The following is a 20,790-nucleotide window of genomic DNA, read 5'->3' as shown; positions in this document are numbered from 1 at the left end:
TTGCAAACGCAGAGAATTTGCTCGTGAGGAAGGGAGAGAAAATACTGAAAAGAAGAAGTGCCTGCAGCGGCCATAGTTGAAAATGTGTTCACGATTTAATCATTCGGCTAACTTGATATCGATAAGCTCAATCACCCCAAGGAAAGGTATTTGAAGAGTTTTACAATTGAACATGGAGTTCTGCACATCTTCGTCCGTCTGGTTCACCATTGTAGGAACATCTTGCATCGTGAAGCATCGTTCAATTCCGCTCTTCCAGTCCAGCTGTTTGTACTGTAAGTGTGTCACGGGCTGTCATTCACCTCCCATCCCTATCGGTGCGCATCACCTGGACCTTGTTATCCATCCGCTCTAACTTCAGGGTCCTCATCGTCGCCTTTTGAGACTCCAGTTGAACAGCGGTGGTCATTATCCATCAGGTTGTATGGCGGCGAGCTCCGTTGCCTCAAATAATGTGATAATGTGAAACTGTAGGCTTCAAAGTACCCACCACTCCCCGGAGAGACATGAATTATTCCCCGTGCCTACTTCTCCTAGCACCCCACGCACCCCGAACCCCATTGCACAACAAACTCAGCTGAAAATACAAATATCATCAGCACCGCCTCAGCCTCTCCACGCAAAGCCCATGATACACTTTCAATTACTGATGCCAAATCTCCCCAACAAGCCGTCCTTATGTGCAGTTTATCGGCTAGAAGGCGAGAGAGAAGAGAGAAGCTTGAGAGTCATTATACCCCTACACACTCAAGCACACACTCACACACACACACACACACACACTTTCCTCATCCCACTCCGCCTTCTCAACACAGCCCTTATTAACACATACAGTAGACACACACACACACACACACACACACACACACACACGGAGGAGATCTCTTTCTCATTTGCACTTTGTTTCCTCCAATGTGTAATTTGTGTTGAGGGTGCTGCAAAAGTGGGCTAAGTAGTGTATCCACGCTATGAGGGAGCATTATCTCCCCATTCTGTCCTCCATCAGGCTCAACCAGCCCAGCGAGGGACACTCATTTACTTAATGGAATATTACTTTCTCTCTGTTACCATGGCAGCCGCTATAAAAAGATTTTCTTCTGATCGCCATTATTTGATTCCCCCCCATCACCCCCCCCCCCCCCCCCCCCCCCGCATACGCCGAGGAAGAGCCCTTATTGATTTTCATTTCTCATATGTTTTGAGTGCAGAGAGAAGAAATGAACATACCTTTGGAGTACTTACAGTAACACAAAAGGGTCTTCATCAAGGTACAGTTGTACAGAAAACACGCTGCTCACGGGCATTTCTGGGATCGCTGCACTCTGGATCACAACGCTCTTCGCCCCGACACGTTCACGCCGCCTGCCGTCACATTCATTTGCACTGATTACACGTTCTTGTATATTAGCGCAGAAAGCCTCCTCTCATCTACTGTTTTCCAAAATGACTGCTGCAGAGATGAAGTGCTCAGTTAGTTTTTGTGTTTGTCTTGCAGGATCGTCAAGGAGCATCTTGGTGAGCAGGAAGTGGCCATTTCCTTGACTATTGACTCCTTGGAGGAGGAGGACCTGGGAAATTATTCCTGTTATGTGGAAAATGGTAACGGCCGTCGCCAAGCTACCATCCAGCTCTTCAGACGGGGTGAGGGCTCTTTGACGTTTCCCACTTGAAACCTTGAGGAGTGTCAACTCCTCAACATCCAGTTTTTTTCATTTCATTTCCGTGAGAGTGGCTTTAAGGTTGGAAGAATTCACCTAATCCCTTACTGTCTGACACTATCATACATATTCAGTGTCAGCTCTTCATTAAAGCTATATGATGAATGAAGAATTCAAAGCCTTGCTGCTCCGTCTTCATCAAATGAAAATAGTCTCGATGTCTTTTGCATTATTTTAAACAAATTCCCCCAAATGTCAGCCTTACATATTTAGTATCTTCAGAATAAAATTCTGTGTGTTGTGAGCAAAACTTGGCTGCACAGAAGTCGCTGCTTCATTGAAGTTAAAGGGGTCGATGCGGCTCTCATCAGTATTTCTATTCGGCTAATGTGAAAGGGTTCGCTTGTAGCAACAAACCCACAAAGAGTTTTCACCTGACTGCAGTTTCCCTCCACTCTACGGAACGTTTTAGCGTCTTTCAGCTGATTGTTTTCAGTGGTAAAAGCTTCAATAAACCCACTGTACACTCCCTGCCCAGCACCATATAACCAGACAGACAAAGTTAGAACCAGATATTTCGCTCAAGACTCGGTGGAGATCACACAGAGCTAAAAGGAGAGGAAATATTGGACTTGCATACAACAGGTGGCCCAAGACACAAACCCTAATGAACGCTAATGTTGCTCTGTATCTGAGAGATTTGTAAGTGAGCAACGTTTTATGTTTGCCATGTTTGCTTTATACGGTCATGGTACGGTATAACTGTGTTGTGTTTTACAGCTTATTTTTGCTGCTGTCCCCAAGTAGCCAACGAATCAGGTTTAAAGCTTTCAGGTGCTCACGGTATAAACCCAACCGACTCTTTGAGATCACTTTAGTTTTTGAAATATTTATTAACCAGGACATAGAAGACTTCATGTACCTCACTTCAGACGACCAAATACCTTCCAGCACTGTTTTCAACAGCATCCTTTTGTCTGTCCTTTGTTGGTCCATTTTTCTTTTTCCATCTACGCATGTGTTAACACATCTGTGCTTCTAGCTCCAGTCGGTTGCGCCGTTCCTCTCTATGTGTGCTCCAGCAGCTCTGTAGCTATTTTGGCTCTCTAGCATGACTTGTCTGAAGCTCTTTTCACGCACTGGTTGTCACCCTGCAAAGAGAGGTAATTTGATGGCTGTTTAAACAGCAAATTGGTCCTCAGCTTTTCCCAACAGGCCAATAGGTTCAGCATACAATTACATTGTAAGTCTTTATCTGTCTGTCTCTCCGCTTTAATCTCTGTCTCTGTGACCGTCTTTTGTAGATGGCCCAATTCCTTTTGAGTGGTCTTTGTAGGCTCCAGACAGCTTCATTTAACTCTCCCTGTCAAAGCAGCATTTCTAAGGAGAGGGATGCTAAGAAAGACTTCAAGTCAAGCTCTCTCTCCCTCTCTCTCTCTCTCACACACATATTATTCTGATGTTTATTTCATGTTTCCCCTCCCAGAATGCATCACTCATAAACCCTGCAGCAGGTATGTGATGTCTCTGCGGGCTGGCTTCCCTTCGTTATCAGGAGGAGGAGAGAGATGGGAAGAGAGGAGGCAGAATGGACGTAGTGGTGAATGATTTGTTAGTTAAAAGCACTAAAGTTTTAAGGAACGGTCAGGAAATTACATTTTACAGGGCCGAAATAATACCGCTGTCTTTCTGAGATATTAGCAGTTGTTCATTAAAAATAAATAACATCAAGGGTAATGTGCCGACTGATACAGATGATGTCTGTACAAGTTAAAGGACAAGTTTGACATTTGGGGAAATACCCTTATTTGCCTTCTCGAAACTACCGCCAGCAGCAGGTGCACAGATGTTAGCGTACGGTGGGATGACTTAACTTCCTTTAACTCAGCCTCACATGTTTTAGCTTTTCTCTTGATGAGTGAAATTAACTCGAAATGAAGTATCACTCGCTCGTCGGAAGCAAAGCGATTCAAATAAAATGGCTTGCATTGAAAAGAGAGAAAGACATGTAAAGGTATTTTGCAGTGTACGTAATCTGTAATAAAGTAGTGGCTGCTTTGGGGTTGCCATGGCAGCCGTGCAGTGCTCCAGTCCACAGTGACAGAGATATGAGGTGGACCTGTTCTAGCTGAGCCAACCAGGTAAACGCTGCTCTCACACACCACATAACTCATCCTTCCGCAAGCTGGGTCTCTGGGGAGACGGAGAGGAGATAATGGAGAAGAGAAATGAATGGAGAGACACTGGGAGAGAAAAGAGGGGGTAGGAGAAGCAAGAAGAGGTATGATGGAGAAGGGAGTGAGTGAGATGAGTAGACTGAAGCCTTTTGTTTTGAAAATGCCTCCATCCATGTCCAGAATTGTCACAAGTGCCACTCTGGGCTACAGCCAAAGTGCAGAGCTGTGTCGTCGCTGCGCTGCTCTAAAGAAATGAACTCAATTTCTCATCATCTGTCTTTTTTCTTTCTTTTTTTTTCTCCATGTGTCTCCTTGCACTGTGCCCTCTCATTTTTCCCAAAGTCATTATGAGCCTCGCGTCTCTTCCCCCTGAAGATTGATGCTGCTTCGCACTGAAAATACTGATGGTTATCCGGCGCTCCAGCAAATGTAAATGTGTCCTATCCTGTGAGTTTTCCAGGGGAACGGGGCAGAAGGAAATGACCTATGAGCCCATAGCGCTGCAGAAATAAGAAGTCAATTGCCTGTTTTTCTGTGTGCATAAGGGGTATGTGTATACCCTATTCGGCGCCATGATTGTCTCACCCGTTTCAAATGTGTCGTCCTCAGCAGAGCTCATGTACACCGTGGAGCTGGCAGGAGGGCTGGGAGCGATCCTGCTGCTGCTCATCTTCCTCATCTCCCTCTACAAATGCCACAAGATAGAGCTGATGCTTTTCTACAGGAGGCACTTTGGCAGCGAGGATGTGGACGGAGGTAAAGACGGCACAAAGCATCACAAACAAATCCTCGCTCTGTTTCTGAATAAAGACGTACAATTTGCTCTTACCTTTTTTTTTCACCAGGCCTTTCTTTTCCGAATTCCGATGTTGCGCGAGCGTGGATTCTTTACCCATGTGCATAAGATTTATTGTGTGTGTGTGTAGGTGTGTGTGTGTGTGTGTGTGTGTGTGTGTGTGTTCTGTCAGAGCCTCTATCCATAACAGACTCCCTGGTAGATACAAATGTCTTCCCCTATCTCAGTGACAGGAGCCCATTTCCTGTCTCTCTCTCAACTGTTGGTGTAGAGATTGTGTGTGCATTGCCTGCATAGGGAAGAGAGGAGACAGATTTTCAATTTGTTGCCCATTTAAAAAGAGATCAGTCTCAATATGTCATGGAATGATGCCCGCCCTCTGCTGTCGAAGGCCAGATAGCGGGACATGGGGACTGCGCAGGCTCGAAGCTCCTTCCCTGAGAGACAAATAGGGAGCGCATACATCCTGAAATTTGAGGGCAACTTTCTGTTTTCTCTACAGATTATAGTTAACTTTTGCTTCAGTTAACGATTTGCCTGTTTGTGTCCTGGTATCTTCCCTTTTTTGTTTTTGCTTTCTTTTTCAGAAAATTCCGGAAAGACTGAACTCATTTTTTAATCATTGGATTGTTTCTACAGTAGCATGAATTATCTATTACACGCTGTTTTGTTGACTCAAACTTCCACATGATTAAGTCATACCGTCAGGGAACCGCAGATACAAGCGTTTTTTTGATTTTCCAAGTTTGCGAGGTGGTTAATTTGAGGTTGGTTGCTAATTTGAAGGCGTCGTTTGATGTGTGGATCCTGTCGAGCGCAGCCCTGGCCTTTCCAGTAAGTTTCAAAGCGACGTGTGCTCCTCAAAGAGTTAGTGAAAAAGCCCCTTTTCCCTTTTTGGCTGGCCCACAATCCAGTTTCTTCAGAGCATAATGACTAGGACTCACTGAACATGTCACAAGGAGGGCTTTTTTTCCCCATCGTCTATTTTCTGCCTTTTCAGTTCTTCCCACTGTCTTCTGGGAAATCATTTTGAGTTTGGGAATAGGATATTGCCTGAGTCTTGATTTGGGTATTTTTGTATCTACTCCAATTTATCGTTCATATACACTGTATGGCCACAGATATATGGACACCCCAGACCAAATGCTCTTGTATAATTTTGATGGGTGGCTGTTTTTAGTTTTTTTTTATCTTGGCCACTTCTGTTCCAATTATGGATGCTAAAGCAGGTTTGGAGAAGTATTTTTTCCTGTTCCAGCATGAGAAGAGCGAGAGATCAAGAAAGAAATGGTGAACCTGATGAGCCGGAATGTTGACTACGAGACATTTTATAACTTTATCACTTATTATTCACATCAGTGATCGACTTCACGAATACTTCAGTGGCTGAATGGGAGCAAATGCCTGAATCTAGGTTCTGTGGAAAGCACTCCCAGAAGAGCAGAGACTGTAATAGCAGCGTTTGGCAAAAAAAAAACGCAGATATGATTGAAATATCCCCGGTTTAGTGGTTTGAATCAAAATAAACTTTGGGGTTGATGCAGACAACGTAAACTGATGACATGAAGTGCAAACACAATCATCATTTTGTCTTAAAGTTTGTATACTGACGTTTTACTGCGGTTTGAAGTCAGACTCTAGCCTACATTATTTTGACACTTCTACAGCGTATTCAATATTTGATAATAGTTTATTTTACAACGCAACAACGATTTCAATGTAATAAAAAAATATATTACAGTGTTGTGATGCTTTGATAAACTAACCGTGTAATTAATAACTAATTTAATACAGACATTTTCATTTAGTTTACTATGCAAATGAAGATTTTGATCCCAAAATGAGTAGTATAGGGTTTTGTGTTTAGGGTTTTATAATTGAAGTTGAGCCAAAGCAATTGTAAAATGCTGCAAAGCCTGCATGGATTTGGAATGAGATGGTTCTAATCAAATATGGCTGCACTGTTCAGGTGTCCTCGTACTTTTCCCCATCGAGTGTGTGTGTGTGTACACGTTTTTCATTGTGCCATGAGGACTCCAGGGATATTGTGCCTTTTGAGCTGGATGTCAATGCATTTGGTGCACCTTCTTCATGAGCCGCTCCCTGTTGTTTCTCTCCGTGTTTCAGAAAACAAAGACTACGATGCGTACCTGTCCTACACCAAAGTGGACCCTGACCAGTGGAGTCAGGAGACCAGGGAGGAGGAGCGCTTTGCCCTGGAGATCCTCCCCGATGTCCTGGAGAAACATTACGGCTACAAACTCTTCATCCCAGATCGAGACCTCATCCCAACAGGAAGTAAGTCTGTATATACGTGGTATATATGTTCATGTGTCATAATTGTATCGGAGTGTGAGGTGCATTTACAAAAGGAAAGGGTTAAACAAAATGAGGGAAGAGAATTATTGGATGTAGAGGATTTATGTGAGGAAGAGGATGAAGGTGGAGGAGGAAGTTGTTCGTTTCGGCCGATCGGACTGAAATGCAGGAGATGATCAGCAACTGAGGACTTGATTGGTTTGAGCTGATTTGTCCGGTTTGGCTGCTGTGGAAGCTGCGCCAATGCTGGAATAGTGTTGTAAAGATATGCCAGTAATGCGGAGGTCTTGGTAAAAATGTATAACGAAGAATCTAGTGGCCATTCTCCCTGTTTCAGTGAGACAGAGTGTGTCTTGAAGTGAGGCTTTGGTGGCAGCTACCTGGAACTGATGTATTTGGTCAGCGGCTCGTATGGGCTGAGACAGGAGGGGGAATGAAGCTCCCAGCTGGTTTTACTTCTCCAGATTGTGAATGCCAGAGAGTCAGAAGTATAAATGGCAATGGTCAGATTGACTGAGAGTCAGAAGTATAAATGGCAATGGTCAGATTGACTGGGGTGAAGAGAAGGATTATAAGGAGCGACTCAGGAAGCCAGCAAGGATGTGTATTTAACATAGAGTTAAGTCGACGATGCCTAGGGAACGGACGCAGAGGCTGAGAAGTTCGGAAGTGAGTGGCAAGCGTTTTGCTGTGAGAAAAAAAAGGAGATTCTTGGAAAACAGCTCTGGATGTTGGAGGAGCAGAATTACAGAACATTGCAGCGATACATGATGTCCAGAAGGCAGAACGATGCACGATGGCTGGAGAACGTGATCTTTAAGATTCCTACAACTGCTGTGTTATCAGAGTGATTGAGTATGGACTCCCTAGACCATTAGTGTCCCCAAACATTGGCAGCTGTGGCAGTTCATGGAGTGCAGACAAAGGAGAGCTGGTAAGCTGTCCACTCCAGCCTCCAGTCGAGGTTGTGGCAGATATGGAAAGAGTCAAGAATGACAGGACTGAAATGTAGAATCGCTTTCCAACAGATCATTGAATCATACAGATTGATCCACAGTTTGAGATCCATGCTGAGTTGATCCTTTGGTGTGATGGAAAATAGCATTGTGGATGGGTTAGGATGGGTTAACCAGGGATAAGTAGTCTTGACAGGTGTTTAGAGTTGTGGTTGAGGCATGGCCCTTCACTGGTTAACTTCATTGGTGTGTTATGTGTGGTCCGTCTGTTTTGTTATTCACTGTCACTGTCTTGTGTTGCAATGTTTTGTGCTTTGTGGGCAGATTCAAGCATTCACACTCACAAATGATTAGTCGATGATTATTCCAGATTTCCAAATAAGAGAAGAAGGAAATCAAATACGATTGACCAATGTTCCTGTATCCTCTCTAATGTCTCTGGTTAAAACGTCTTAGTATTTCACACTGGCTAGTCTCATATTACGTTCTACAGTCATGGGAATATGGTATACAGAGTGTACCAGGAGCTGGTATATTGAACAAATTCATCATCCTCATGGTTTTCATCCATGCATTAATAAATCCATGAAAATTCTGTCTGAACATAATTCTCATGCGTGCTAACTCTGCTTAGTAGTCCGTCTATGCCAGTGGCGCACAGTGTGCTCTAGTTAGTAGTAACGCTGTGTGTTTGTACTGTAGGCTTCATGTGGAACAGATAAAACGCAAACACGTCCTAGTTGGACCAGATAGAATTAAACATCAGTGGGAAAATGTGTGAAGGCTCCGAGCCCTGCCGCCTCTTTCCTTTAATCAAAAGAAGATTGCTGCTGGCATCAGTGCCAAGAAAACTCATTGTAGATGAATGTCCAATCAGGGAAACATGGTATATGATTAATCATATGTGAAATAAAAAAAAGATGAATGCGAGGAGAAGCTGCCGCTTTTCACAACTGTGTTGAGCATCTTTCTGTGTCTTTGTACTGTGTTCTGCCTGTGACCTAAATGTCAAAATGTTTATGTTTAGGTCTCACCAATGAGCATTACCAGGACGAAACACGACTCTTTGGAGGTACTCGCCCTCAGTCTTTTCCTCTTGTATCAGCTGCTGTCATTTACTTGCCTCCTAGGACGTCTCAAAGAGACGCATAGAGGGGCACTGTTGTGTGATCTGAAACATTCAGGAGACGGCGACTCTCAAGCCTAATCCTATAGACTGTGTGCAGCTTTATCAATCATGCCCCCCCCCCCTATCGAGAGCCATTTAGTGCAGCGCTTAGCGTTGCCTGTGGGTCTGCCCTCCAGAGTATTGATTACAATACACAGAATAATACTTTACACTGCACCACAACAAAAGACATATTCAAATGAAGAAAGACCTGGCTTTTAGATGTGTGTGTACACACACACACACACACACACACACACACATACATTGTCCCTTTGTCTTTCTCCACACACTACGAGCTACAGACTAAATGAGCTGTTATTTGAGCAGGTACTGGAGGGAGACAGCAAAATAGCCACCTGTCATTGTCTTGTGTTTTGTGTCTAATGCTGTATGTTCATCCTGGTGTCACAGTCCTGTCCTCATTAAATCATATCTTTAGCTCAAAACATACTGACTGCACATTACTCTGCTATTTTGCTGCTCCCATGTCTTATGCATCTTTCTCTCTCTCTTTCTCTCTCTCTCTCTCTCTCTCTCTCTCGACCCTGCTGCTTCCTGCAGCCTACATAGAGGACGTGGCACGCTGTGTGGACCAGAGCAAGCGCCTCATTATAGTTATGACACCCAACTACGTGGTGCGGCGAGGCTGGAGCATCTTTGAGCTGGAGACGCGGCTGCGCAACATGCTGGTGACTGGCGAGATCAAAGTCATCCTGATCGAGTGCGCCGAGTTGCGCGGCATCATGAACTACCAGGAGATGGAGGCTCTCAAGCATACCATTAAGACCCTCACTGTCATCAAGTGGCGCGGCCCCAAGAGCAACAAGCTCAACTCCAAGTTCTGGAAGCAGCTGCAGTACGAGATGCCGTTCAGGCGCACAGAGCCCATGCTCACCCACGAGCCGGCGCTGGACGTCAGCGAGCAGGGCCCCTTCGGAGAGCTGCAGACCGTCTCCGCCATCTCCATGGCAGCGGCCACCTCCACCGCCATGGCGACCGCCCACCCCGAGCTGCGCTCCACTTTCCACAACACCTACCACACCACCATGAGGCAGAAACACTACTACCGCAGCTACGAGTATGACTTGCCCCCAGGAGGGACCCTGCCACATCTCTCCTCTATGGGGAACCAGCACACCTACTGCAACATCCCACTGACACTGCTGAACGGACAGAGGCCCCCCGGGAAGAGCCGAGAGCACAGCCTGGAGGAGGCGCACGCCAACAACGCCATGCTCCCGCTGCTGCCGAGAGAAACCAGCATCTCCAGTGTCATCTGGTAGTGATGAAGAGGCTCAGCAATCGGCTGTGGGAGGATCAGTCAGAGCCAGACATGACGAGGCTCAGTCTGGTGGCTCTTAGGAACACAGTTTATGGTCGTGATTACGGCGTAAGTGTTTTGGATCCATTCGGTTCCAACCGTTGTGAACTGGCAGCAAGTGATGGCGATACAGCAGGTTTTTTTCGGACATAGTTTCCCTTGTTTGTTTAGTTTTTTGTTTTTTTTTCAAGTGGACAGCGCCTCTGTTTACAGAGGATGTTTCCTATGCGGAACCACAGGAGACGTGATGAAGACACTTGTTTCGTCCAGAAGCGAGATACGGACTTGCGAGAACTCCGCATTAAAGAACCAACACTCTATGGCAATTGTGCATACACATACATACACAGATGTGCATACACACAAACAAAAGGAAAACAGGGTCTTGTACATATGTTTCAATTTATTTGTAGCATCAGTGTTTTCCTGTTTTGTTCTTTCGTTTGTTTTATTCAACCATGTTTGTTGCCTTCTCTACCGTAGGACTTTGCTTTAACTTGTTACACAGAGTTGTATATTTTTTATTGTTTATTCTTTTTAGTTTGTTTTCTACTCTTATTTCAATGCGCTTGTTTGGAAAGCCAGTATGTCATGCACCTGCGCTGTTGTGTTTTATTTCCTTTGTTTTTTAAATCTTTGTGTAGTTTAAGAGAACATTTTTAACACTTTTTGGAATTGCCTGGACATTTCAGGAGCTTCATGGAGCTGAAACTTCTTTTTGTTTACCTGTAAAAGGTGTATCTAGTTTAAAAGGAAACTCTTTTAAAAAATCATAGAATATGCAAAAAGAAGGAGGAGCTGGCAAAAAATAGACCTTCCTGTGGGACTGAAAAGGGGGAGCGATTGGGGGGCAGTGCTAGTCCTCTCCAATCAGATAGACCGGCAGATCTCTCTCTAAAGCTTCATATTTTCTATTGAAACAAACAGCCTTGCTGTTTTAGAGTGATAGTGAAATGCCTCACCTTAAAAGGAAATCTGTAGATTATTTTAAAAAGAATTCTATTTTTGTAACACAAAAGAGTTTGCTTGAGAAGTCATACTTATTTGCATTTCATCGACCATAGAAAGGAGGATTTGTGTATAAGTGTTATGCTGGTTTTGTACACTTGCAATGTGGTTCCTGGTTTGTTAAGGGGTTAAGGTGGCTTTTGAATCCCACATGAAAAAAAAATATCTCCTCTACTGTTCTAGATTCAAAAGCAAAGCATTTTCAATGTTTTGGTTTTTTAAAACATTATACTATTCCCATCCTGATAATTACTTTGGTTCATATGGATAGTTCATGTTTAAGGAAAGACAAGAATACATTTGTGTTTTGAAAGACTTTTTAAATATATTTGAAGGTGTGATTTTTGAGTATGCATAGCAAATAGATATGTATTCTATATATAATATAGATATTTATATAAATATATAAACACGATTTTCACTCTGAAAGAAATGTCTATCTTTATAGAAACACAATCATAATCAGTTGCCCTTACTTTCTCACTGCACATTAAAAACATTGATTTCCTTGATGTTTTTCTTTTGTGTCCGACTTCGACCACACGTTGGCAGTCATAACCTCTGCCTCACGCACCGATTACACACCCAAAAATACACATTAATAGTCAGATTCACGGCATGTCCATCACTCTCTACGGCTGTACGAGTAACGAGTGGAAAAGTGAGTTTGTCGGGGAAGATGAACACGCATCAGCGTCTCCAGATACTGTTGAAAAGTAAACTGTGCCCTCACCTGCCAGCTGCTCTTACAGCGGACAACACTACAAGACTATAGCACCAGTCAACCACAAAGCAGCGTGTGCATCTGCACATTCTGATTATTTGCGGAAATGCCTACAGGTTATAACGGATAGATTCACGTTCTTTTTCAAACATTGAAACCGTTTTGCTTGCTGCTTCACGCTGGCCGTGAGGAGACCCCTTGTTGACTTGTTTCCGATGGAACACCAAAATGAGGCTTCAGCAGTCTTGAGTTAATCAAATCAATACCGTCTTTTCACAAAAAGCACAAAACTCCCTCCGTGATTCCCCGCAGCGTTTCCATGCCGAGCTGCTTTGGTCAGATGGCATCACGAAGGAGAGGTCATTCTAAAGCATCATGTTAGCTTCGGCTGAACATTTGTCCGTAGAACGAGGACTGTGGATTTTGACTCATATTTGGAGGGGATCTCGTAATGTCTTCTATAAGCAGCAAGCAAAAAAGTGTTTCGTTGTTCATATGAGCAGTTTGATTCAGAAACCCCAGACAAACCTATTATGAGATGTGCTTTTGCAAACAATGAGTCATGAGGGCTTTACGAAAGAGAGTAGGGAGGAGCTACTGTCCAGATGTTTGGACTCTTTGTGTTCCTGTCCTCCAGCGATTCTCACATTACATCATACGACACTGACAAGCATTATCATTTCCAGCAGAATGTCAATGCAGAGCGCAAATGAGAAAGGTCATCAATTAGACATGTAATCACGGAGGTCATGATCAGAACCTCACAGGTTGAAGAGGCCTTGTAGTCTACAACCCTCACCATGCAATGGCAATTTCCCTGATAGGACATCCCCCTTGCTCTCTCCCCACGGTTCCTGTCTATCGTTCCTGTCAGATAGAGGCAGAAATGCCAAAAGATAAACCTTTAAAAAAAAAAAAGTGCTGATAAAAGAAACATTTTTGGCTTAGAGCCAAGGAGCCTCTTTTGATGCCTGACTTTTTCTGTGCAACCTAAACACAACGGTGGTGCAGTGCTGGCAAACAGTGCCATCTCCTGGGGATTCACACTACCTACAAGGGGTGTTTGTGATAGAACGCTGGTAAACACAGAGACAGAAAGCAGATTCACTGTTTCTCTGTCAACCCCAGGAGAGAACAGAGAAAAGAGAAACTGGGGCAGAGGGGAAAAAAAAGACAGGGACAGAGTAAAAGGGAGAGGAAAGGAGAAAGTGAGTGAAAGACAGAGTCTGTCACCATAAAAGACAGGCTATGGACATTTGTGTTGGTGCCAGGGTGCACAAAGCTGGAAAGCTCGGATGGTTTCAGACTATGCAAGCGCAAAGAAGGGAAAAAAAACAGCTATAACTGTATCAATGAAAACACAAGTGAACCACAATCACTGGAGGCCTAATACAGAAACCAACAGTTGGAAGCATGCACGCAAGCAAGCACACACAACATGTTGTCCACCACAAGTAGAGATGGCGACTGTTGCGTGTTGGCAGCCTCCTACCAGACAGCTGGAGTTTGATTAGCAGACACGATTAATAGACTCTTTATTACCTAGAGCAATTAAGGACTTAATTGGAGAGAAAAAAAACACCCTGTCGAGAGGGAACATCTAGAGGAGATAGACAGAAATCAGCAGGGGGGGGGGGGGGGTAACAAATTATATTTACTCTTGTTATGGACATAGTTTTTTGTGTATTTGTAAATCAGTCATTTGACTTTTATTCATTTTTTTCTCAATAATTGTAGGCTTTACTACTTGGAATAAAAAATAAAGGAGTCAAATCAGAAGCTGCTGGGGTGTCTGCGGCTGCAGGAGAGCAGAGCTGAGCTTCACGGAGGTGACCCTCTGGGCGGAAAAAAACATGTTTTAAATGTGTACCTTCACTGGCAGTGTCAGGAGGTGTGTGGGGGGGACACACCTGTGCCAGACTTAGCAGTTAATGAACAGTAAAACAATGCAGTATAATAAAGAAATACTTCATTGTGGATTAAGGTTAAAAAGGTTGTACCTTAATTAATCACTGGTTTAATGCACCACCCAGGGGACACGCCAAGTGATACAAATCAAACGCACCCACGTGTTGAGTGAACTTTAGGTTCACTGGGTTCACTGAATAGATTGTATGGCCCAATATCACGCTCCACACTCGCAGACTTTGAGGCGTGTTCCCGCAAAGTCCCTGAGGGTTTAGGGCTGTCCCACTGTCAAATCGTCGAGTTTTTTAGGGCTCTCTCTCGCAGACATTTTGAGCCCTTTATGAACACATTTCTGCAGACTGTTTCCCAAGGGAATTACCCACAATTCATAGCAATGTGACGTTAAACACGGGGTTACCAGTGGGAAGCCGAAGACGTAAAAAAAAAAGGTAAACATTGAACGCCACATGGTTCAGTCATGTTCAGTCTAGCCTATTACATTTACACAGAAATATTAAGGATTAACGATGGTATATGAAAGCAGCGCATTTCCACGCAGAGACTATGTTACACAACTGGTTTATTCAAAAAACATTTTATTTCGTTATTGAAGCGATTTTGACAAAAACAAGTCATTTGACAATTACCCATCATCTCGTGAGGCAAGCCTGACAGAGGTGACCATATTTGGACGTAGAGACGCCATACGGCTCAGCTTGGATAGTGGGGCTGTGTTTTGGCAAGCACCTCACGACACTTATCGCAATACACGTGTCACGTGTATCCTGAATGTTTTACTGTAGCATGACAAAGCTTGCAAACGGCACTTGTTTCATCAAAGTCATTACTCCCTGATTTGTTTTCGAAACCAAAGTGCACCCAAAGGTCACGGGCCTTAGCTTAGCAGGAACTAGCCAGTGACATCTACAGGATATATATATATATATATCGATACTATGGAAATATCGCTACACTATTGCGGAAAAAATGTGCACGATAGTCAGATGTATCAATGTGTCAATCACAAGGTAGCCCCGCCCTAAAGCATACTCCGCTTTATGTTCTATTTGATTCTAAATGGACCATAATTTATGAACATCATGCTGTATTGAAGAAGAAGAACAAACGATTGAGAGCATAAACTTTACAATGTTTACTAAAGTAATAAATGAAGTGAGAAGTTGGGTCATTTTCCCAAAGACTTCCATACAATGTGACTTCTGAACCAGAGGAGTCGCCCCCTGCTGGCCAGTAGATGAACTACACATTTAGGTCTGGCGAAGCGGTCAACGCTAAAGGCTCGTGCGATGTCTGCGTTCACTGTGCAACTGCAGAGCCTCTCAGCTCAACATGTTTGAACAACTTTGAGGAGCCCATTGCGACAGAGAGGCTGATTGAATGTTGAATTGAAAATAAACCAGCGGAGAGGGTGAACACGGAGCGGATGTGTCTGATTTGGCGGTGTCGTACAGACACACTATTGATGGGTGACACTCTGCAGTGTGTGCGGGCGTGTGTTAAAACGGCTCTCTCATGTGCTCGTTGTAGCCGCTGTATAATGTATTCACGTGTTTCCTTGGTGTTGTTTTATTCTGCTGTTAATTCTACAAGAAGTGGAAGGCTATTTAATTGATGTGGTTTAATGATGCTTATTGAATGAATATCATTGCCCCCACAGAGTATCCACAGCTCTTTTTATTTCCTGTCGGACATTAACTTTCTGGTTAATTCGAAGGGGAAGGCAACAGTGTAAACAGTGTAAACAGACTGCCAAGTGCCCTCTGTATAGGAATATATGTTGGTTTTCGACATAGGGTAGATTTTGGATATCGCTATATGTTGTAAGTAATTGTCTTTTTCTGTTTTTAAAGGCTGCATCACAGTAATGTGATGTCATTTTCTGAACCTAACAGTCTGGGTAAAGGCAAATAACATGACACTTAGTCATTATATCAACATTACTGATGATTATGTATCTCAAAAATCGCAAAAATCTCATTGGGTAACATCTCACAGCAGTGAAATAATCATAAAATTGTCACAATGTCAATGGAAAGTAAATTAGTGGACACACAAATTAAACGCATCCCTGTGACTATGCAACAGTCAGAGGCAGTGATGTAGTATCAAATATTGAGAAAGACACATAGTGAGTCGGTGAATGGTGATCGAGACCATGTGTCTCAAAATGTTCCTAAACCAGAATAAGTGCTTTTGTTGCCTAAACCTATAGCATTTAAGATAAGATAAGATAATCCTTTATTATTTGTTTGGTTGCCTGCCTCAGTTGACATTTTAAGCCTAATCATGATGTTGCCTAAATCTAACAAAGTGGTTTTGTTGCCTAAACCTAATGTTAGTCAGAAAAAAAAATTGTGTCCATGTACACAAACTGCCATGAGACCAATATCGTTGCAATACCGAGGTATTTGGTCAAATAATATCGTGATATTCGATTTTTCCATATCACCTATAGCCCTAATAAAACCTCATCATAAACACACGTTTTCCTTTGCCCACCCTGCTGACACTAAACTCAGAGTATAGGCCTACTTTTGAAATACTATCTAAGTAATGTTACTCGTACTTGAGTAAAACCTCTTTTAATACAACAGTACTTTCATTTGAATAAAATATTCTAGTGGCCCACTATTTCCATCCCTGGAAATAAGAATATCTTCAGAGCAAAGTCCACTGTGGCAGACTGCATATGTGCCAGGGCGGGTGTGTTTGATCTTGTGTGTCATTGTTGTCTTTTCCTGCATTGCCTTATCAGACCACCGGGAGGTGTGTGAGACTTATCAGTAGTCTCACATGAACGTCCAGTTGATATTTCATGTTCTCACATTATTAATGTCGTGAAGTCCTTCCTTCACGGTGCCATTTCATTTTGAGTGCATGTGGTTATTCTGTGCTCAATATTAAAAAAACCAGCACAGAGGCACAATTGCTACTTTGAGGCACAGGTGAAACCAAGACTGCTCATGTAAACATCTTTTCATTGAGTTTTTTGTTGAGACTGATATTTGAAAATCCATTTGTCTACTACTTTTTTTAATATTTCAATTTATTAGTTCCTTTGTCGCTACCACCGAACAGCAGATGCTCTCGCAAGCAGATAAGATGACTTCATAATGAATGTGAGGATGAATGTGGAGATCTCTGACAAGCTTTACTCAATAAAACCTGCCAAACACCTCCATCAGACTCAGGAATGTGGCTGATGATACCTTTGATCCCATCCGTCCGTTTCCCTCCACATCAAAGGCGAGTTTAATAAGGTTGTTGCTTGCTGAAACTCTCCTGCTTTGTGACTTCTGAACAATATTCCACCTCCCGCCCTGCACTGTTGAACTCCTTCACTCACACACCCAGTCAGTTTCCATATTCTGTTGCACAGTAACGACGCCAACGCTTCTTATTTTGACCCGGAGACGGGAGGTCATCTGATCTTGTCTACAGTATGTCTGACTGATACGGGGATGTATGTCTATCTCTTTCAAACTCATTTTCACTTCCTTTTCATTTACGAGGGTTAAAGTAAAATTCAAAGTGTTAAATAGCGACCTTCTGGACAGATTATTCTGTCAAAGTGGGCCAAAACTGCAGGGACTGAGCGCAGGTACACAGACCATCTGGCCTTTGAACAGTGACTAAGTAGACTGGAAGCTGGAAGCGGTAATCAGGTGCCCAGGGACTCATAAAATAATTTGGTGATACTGTAGCAGCAGGAAAGCTTTGCCCCGTTGTTGTACAGTGTTTCATCACTTAGATGTCTACAGAATTAATGGATCCTAATGCTGTATGTTGACGCCATACGCCTACAGTATCTGTCTTTGCCTTTTTTCTGCAGTCTCGAGATGCTTTTTCTCTGCGGGATATGATTTTTTTTTGTTTTTCTTCTATCCAGTCCTCCATCTTTCCTCCTATACTTTCATCCACACAATTCCATACTGCAACGGTCAGAGTTGGATAGACAGTTGGAACATTACCTGGGGCACTTTTGCTCCACCATTTCTGTCACTGTGTGTGTGTGTTGGTGGATGGGGGAGGCTGACGCGCATGTGTGGTGTGCTGTTGCACTCTGGTGGTCTAACATGGCATTTCACCAGTATTTAGAAGTCACCGGGTCCACTGTTAAAACTCCCCGCTTCACCTGCCGGGCAAGTGATCAGCGCGGGTGAGTATCTTTACCGCAGTGGCATCTTGATCTGCAGTGGACATGATGAACCTTTTATCAATAACTAATAAGGTGAACAGGCGTTGAGTGTGACTCAGACTCTAAGGTGACGTCAGATTTCCAAGTACACAGTAGATATCATTGCTTACGTACTGCGACATATTATCTCCCTCTTTAGATTCTGTCTAGGACACACTTGCCCCAGTGAAATGTGTCAGTGATGACAGAGCTGATATCACACACATATATGCACACACACACACACACACACACACACACAGAGAGAGAAAGAGAGACGACAGTAAACAAAAGTTTTTTTTTATTATAGAAAAATAGTTTGTATAAAAACAATTAAGTTATGAATTCCAGCAGCTTTTTCCTCTAATATAACATCTCTTGCCTTCAACACACTGTCTTCCTTTCGCTCTCTCACACACACACACACGCACACACACACACACACACACGCACGCACATGGTCATTCATTTCACAGTCCTTGAAGATCTCCTATACAGTAGTTCTAAATGTAGTCCCGAATATCCTCTTCATCTGCCAGTCCATCTGAATTGACCTACTTGCCGTAGAACATCTCCATGAGCACCTCCTCGATGCTGACGGTCCCTATAACGGGTCTGAAGAAGAGCTGCGCGACCACCGGCGGGCTGATGGCCCTCAGCATGGACAGGGCTATGAGCAGTTTGGCGAACCGCGTCGTGTCCTCGCGGTGGATCAGCCTGACGTGCTCTTTCAGAGCCTGGTGCGCCTCCCGCCGCAGAGACTGGATGTAGTGGAGACAGCGCAGACCCTCCACGTCTGGGGAGAAGACGAACACAACGTGGTGGAGGAGAGGAATGTGAGATGAGTGAGAGGGGGGGGGGGGGGGGGGGGGGGTCAGTATGGTTTCCATAGGATACATGTAAATACGAGATCAGTCACCAAGTTTGTGACTCGGTAACATAGATTAGGCTATTGTAGGAGGATTAATGGCACCTTCTATATCTAATTCTAATGATACCAATGCTGCTGTTAAAACACATGGTTGTCACGTAATACGCTACTTCACTTGGCTAAGTTAATATCCAAATAAACTTATATGTTAAAAAAAATAAAGCTAATCAATAAAAGCTAATGAGGATTGCCTGTACTAAACCCAGCCTGAGAGGCGCTCGACAGGCTAAATAGTCCGCATTGTGACACCTGAGTAAAATAACTTTGACGCACAGGTATGACCTACCTGGGTTGAACAGCACGGCACCTTTCAGATACGCATACTCCTTCGTACTGATATCTACACTCCAGCACTTCTTCAGGAAGGCTCTGATAGCGTCGATATCCACGACCGAGACCCCGGCGGCCCCCCTGCTCTGGCCGGCCGCCGGCACCTCGCTCTGCCTGTCCGGTAAACCCGTGAGGATGCGCTGCAGCATGCTGGGCTCCACGGTCTCCGTGGTGTCAAAGTCCACCCGGTCCTGCGCGAGTCCCAGCACGAGCAGAGGCGCCCAGCAGCTCCGGATCAGCGTCAGCTGGTCGTCCTCCGGGAGCTCGCGAAAGCAGGGGACGTTCTTCACGAACCGCAGCGTCTTCACCAGGACCGCCGAGGCGGCTTTGCACGTCACCTGCGGGGAGCGGAGGACGCCCCGGCGCCGCGTGGAGCCGCAGGAGCAAGCCTGCTGCCGGAGCTCCTGCGGCGAAGCGGCGGCGGCGGCGGAGGAGGAGGTCTTGTGCAGCAAGTGTTGCAATGTTTGTTGTTGGGGATGTTGTTGTTGTTGTTGATGTTGATGTTGTTGCTCCTCGGCGCTCGCAAGGCTGTCGCTCTTCAAAATGCTGTAGAGGATGCTGTTGTTGCTTCGACCGCTCGCACCCCGACAGCGGCAGCCCTCCAGCGCGGCCATGGCCGCTCTACATGGGCCGGAGCTCAGTGCGTCCCGCCGTCTCTTTGAAGCGCAGGAGGTCAGTGACAGAAGTAGCGCTGTTTTCCTAGAACCCGATAGCCCCGAGCACGTTTATATTAGCTCCTGTCTGTCCCCGCGCTTTGAGAGCCTGTTCACTCTCTGCATATTCCGCCCTCCCCAGACTCAGGCACCTCCTCTTTCTCCAACTCCTCTTCTTCCTCTCTCTCTCTCTCACACAGACACACACACACCTATAAACACACTCTTTTTCAGGGCTCTCAAATATCCAACACACAAGGCTATTAAAAAAAACAATGACATTTTTGCAAGAAAAGACAATAATCAAAAGCATTTTATGTCTATTTTGCTCACATGGGAAAGTTTCACGAGGTTTGATTTAAAAACACAATATGGGACTCCGCCTGATGGTACGATGTGTCCGGGAACATCAAAGGTAAAATACAGCAGCGGTCAGCAGGCGTGGTACATTGAACAGGTTATATTATTATTAATTGTCAGAGAGGAAGGAAAATGCTGGGAGAGGCAGAGACAGACAAGGAATCAGAGCCCAGTTCTATTCTTGGCATTGCCTTGAGTCTCTGGCAGTGCTGTTTATCAGGCAGAAGCCGGTAAAAAATATAGGCCAGCGACAGATCTGAAGGCTTAATTATTTTAGGGA

The 20,790-nt window shown here is 44.3% G+C and overlaps 2 protein-coding genes across 2 annotated transcripts in view; one reads left to right on the top strand and one right to left on the bottom strand.

Moving 5' to 3' along the window:
* il1rapl1a (interleukin 1 receptor accessory protein-like 1a) overlaps nucleotides 1-10,360 on the top strand; it is a gene marked incomplete at both ends in the record, with an annotated part of 128,462 nt that extends 118,102 nt beyond the window's left edge. Inside the window, 4 exons of the mRNA XM_079169837.1 lie at nucleotides 1,496-1,641; nucleotides 4,448-4,591; nucleotides 6,759-6,929; nucleotides 9,639-10,360. Coding sequence (XP_079025963.1) covers nucleotides 1,496-1,641; nucleotides 4,448-4,591; nucleotides 6,759-6,929; nucleotides 9,639-10,360 — 1,183 coding nt within the window. The remainder of the gene's footprint in view (nucleotides 1-1,495; nucleotides 1,642-4,447; nucleotides 4,592-6,758; nucleotides 6,930-9,638) is intronic.
* An 8,175-nt stretch (nucleotides 10,361-18,535) lies between these two features.
* nr0b1 (nuclear receptor subfamily 0, group B, member 1) lies at nucleotides 18,536-20,209 on the bottom strand. Its single transcript, XM_079170937.1, has 2 exons — nucleotides 19,454-20,209; nucleotides 18,536-19,032 (listed from the first exon to the last, which is right to left on the bottom strand). The coding sequence occupies exons 1-2, from the start codon at nucleotides 20,109-20,111 to the stop codon at nucleotides 18,791-18,793; spliced, it is 900 nt and encodes a 299-aa protein (XP_079027063.1). The 5' UTR covers nucleotides 20,112-20,209; the 3' UTR covers nucleotides 18,536-18,790.
* Between the last annotated feature and the right edge of the window lie 581 nt (nucleotides 20,210-20,790).

The sequence above is a fragment of the Pholis gunnellus genome (genome assembly GCF_910591455.1).
Source record: "Pholis gunnellus genome assembly, chromosome: 12".
In the NCBI taxonomy this organism is placed as follows: Eukaryota; Metazoa; Chordata; class Actinopteri; order Perciformes; family Pholidae; genus Pholis; species Pholis gunnellus.
Note: the sequence above shows the minus strand (reverse complement) of the source record. Positions and strands in the feature narration are given on the sequence as shown.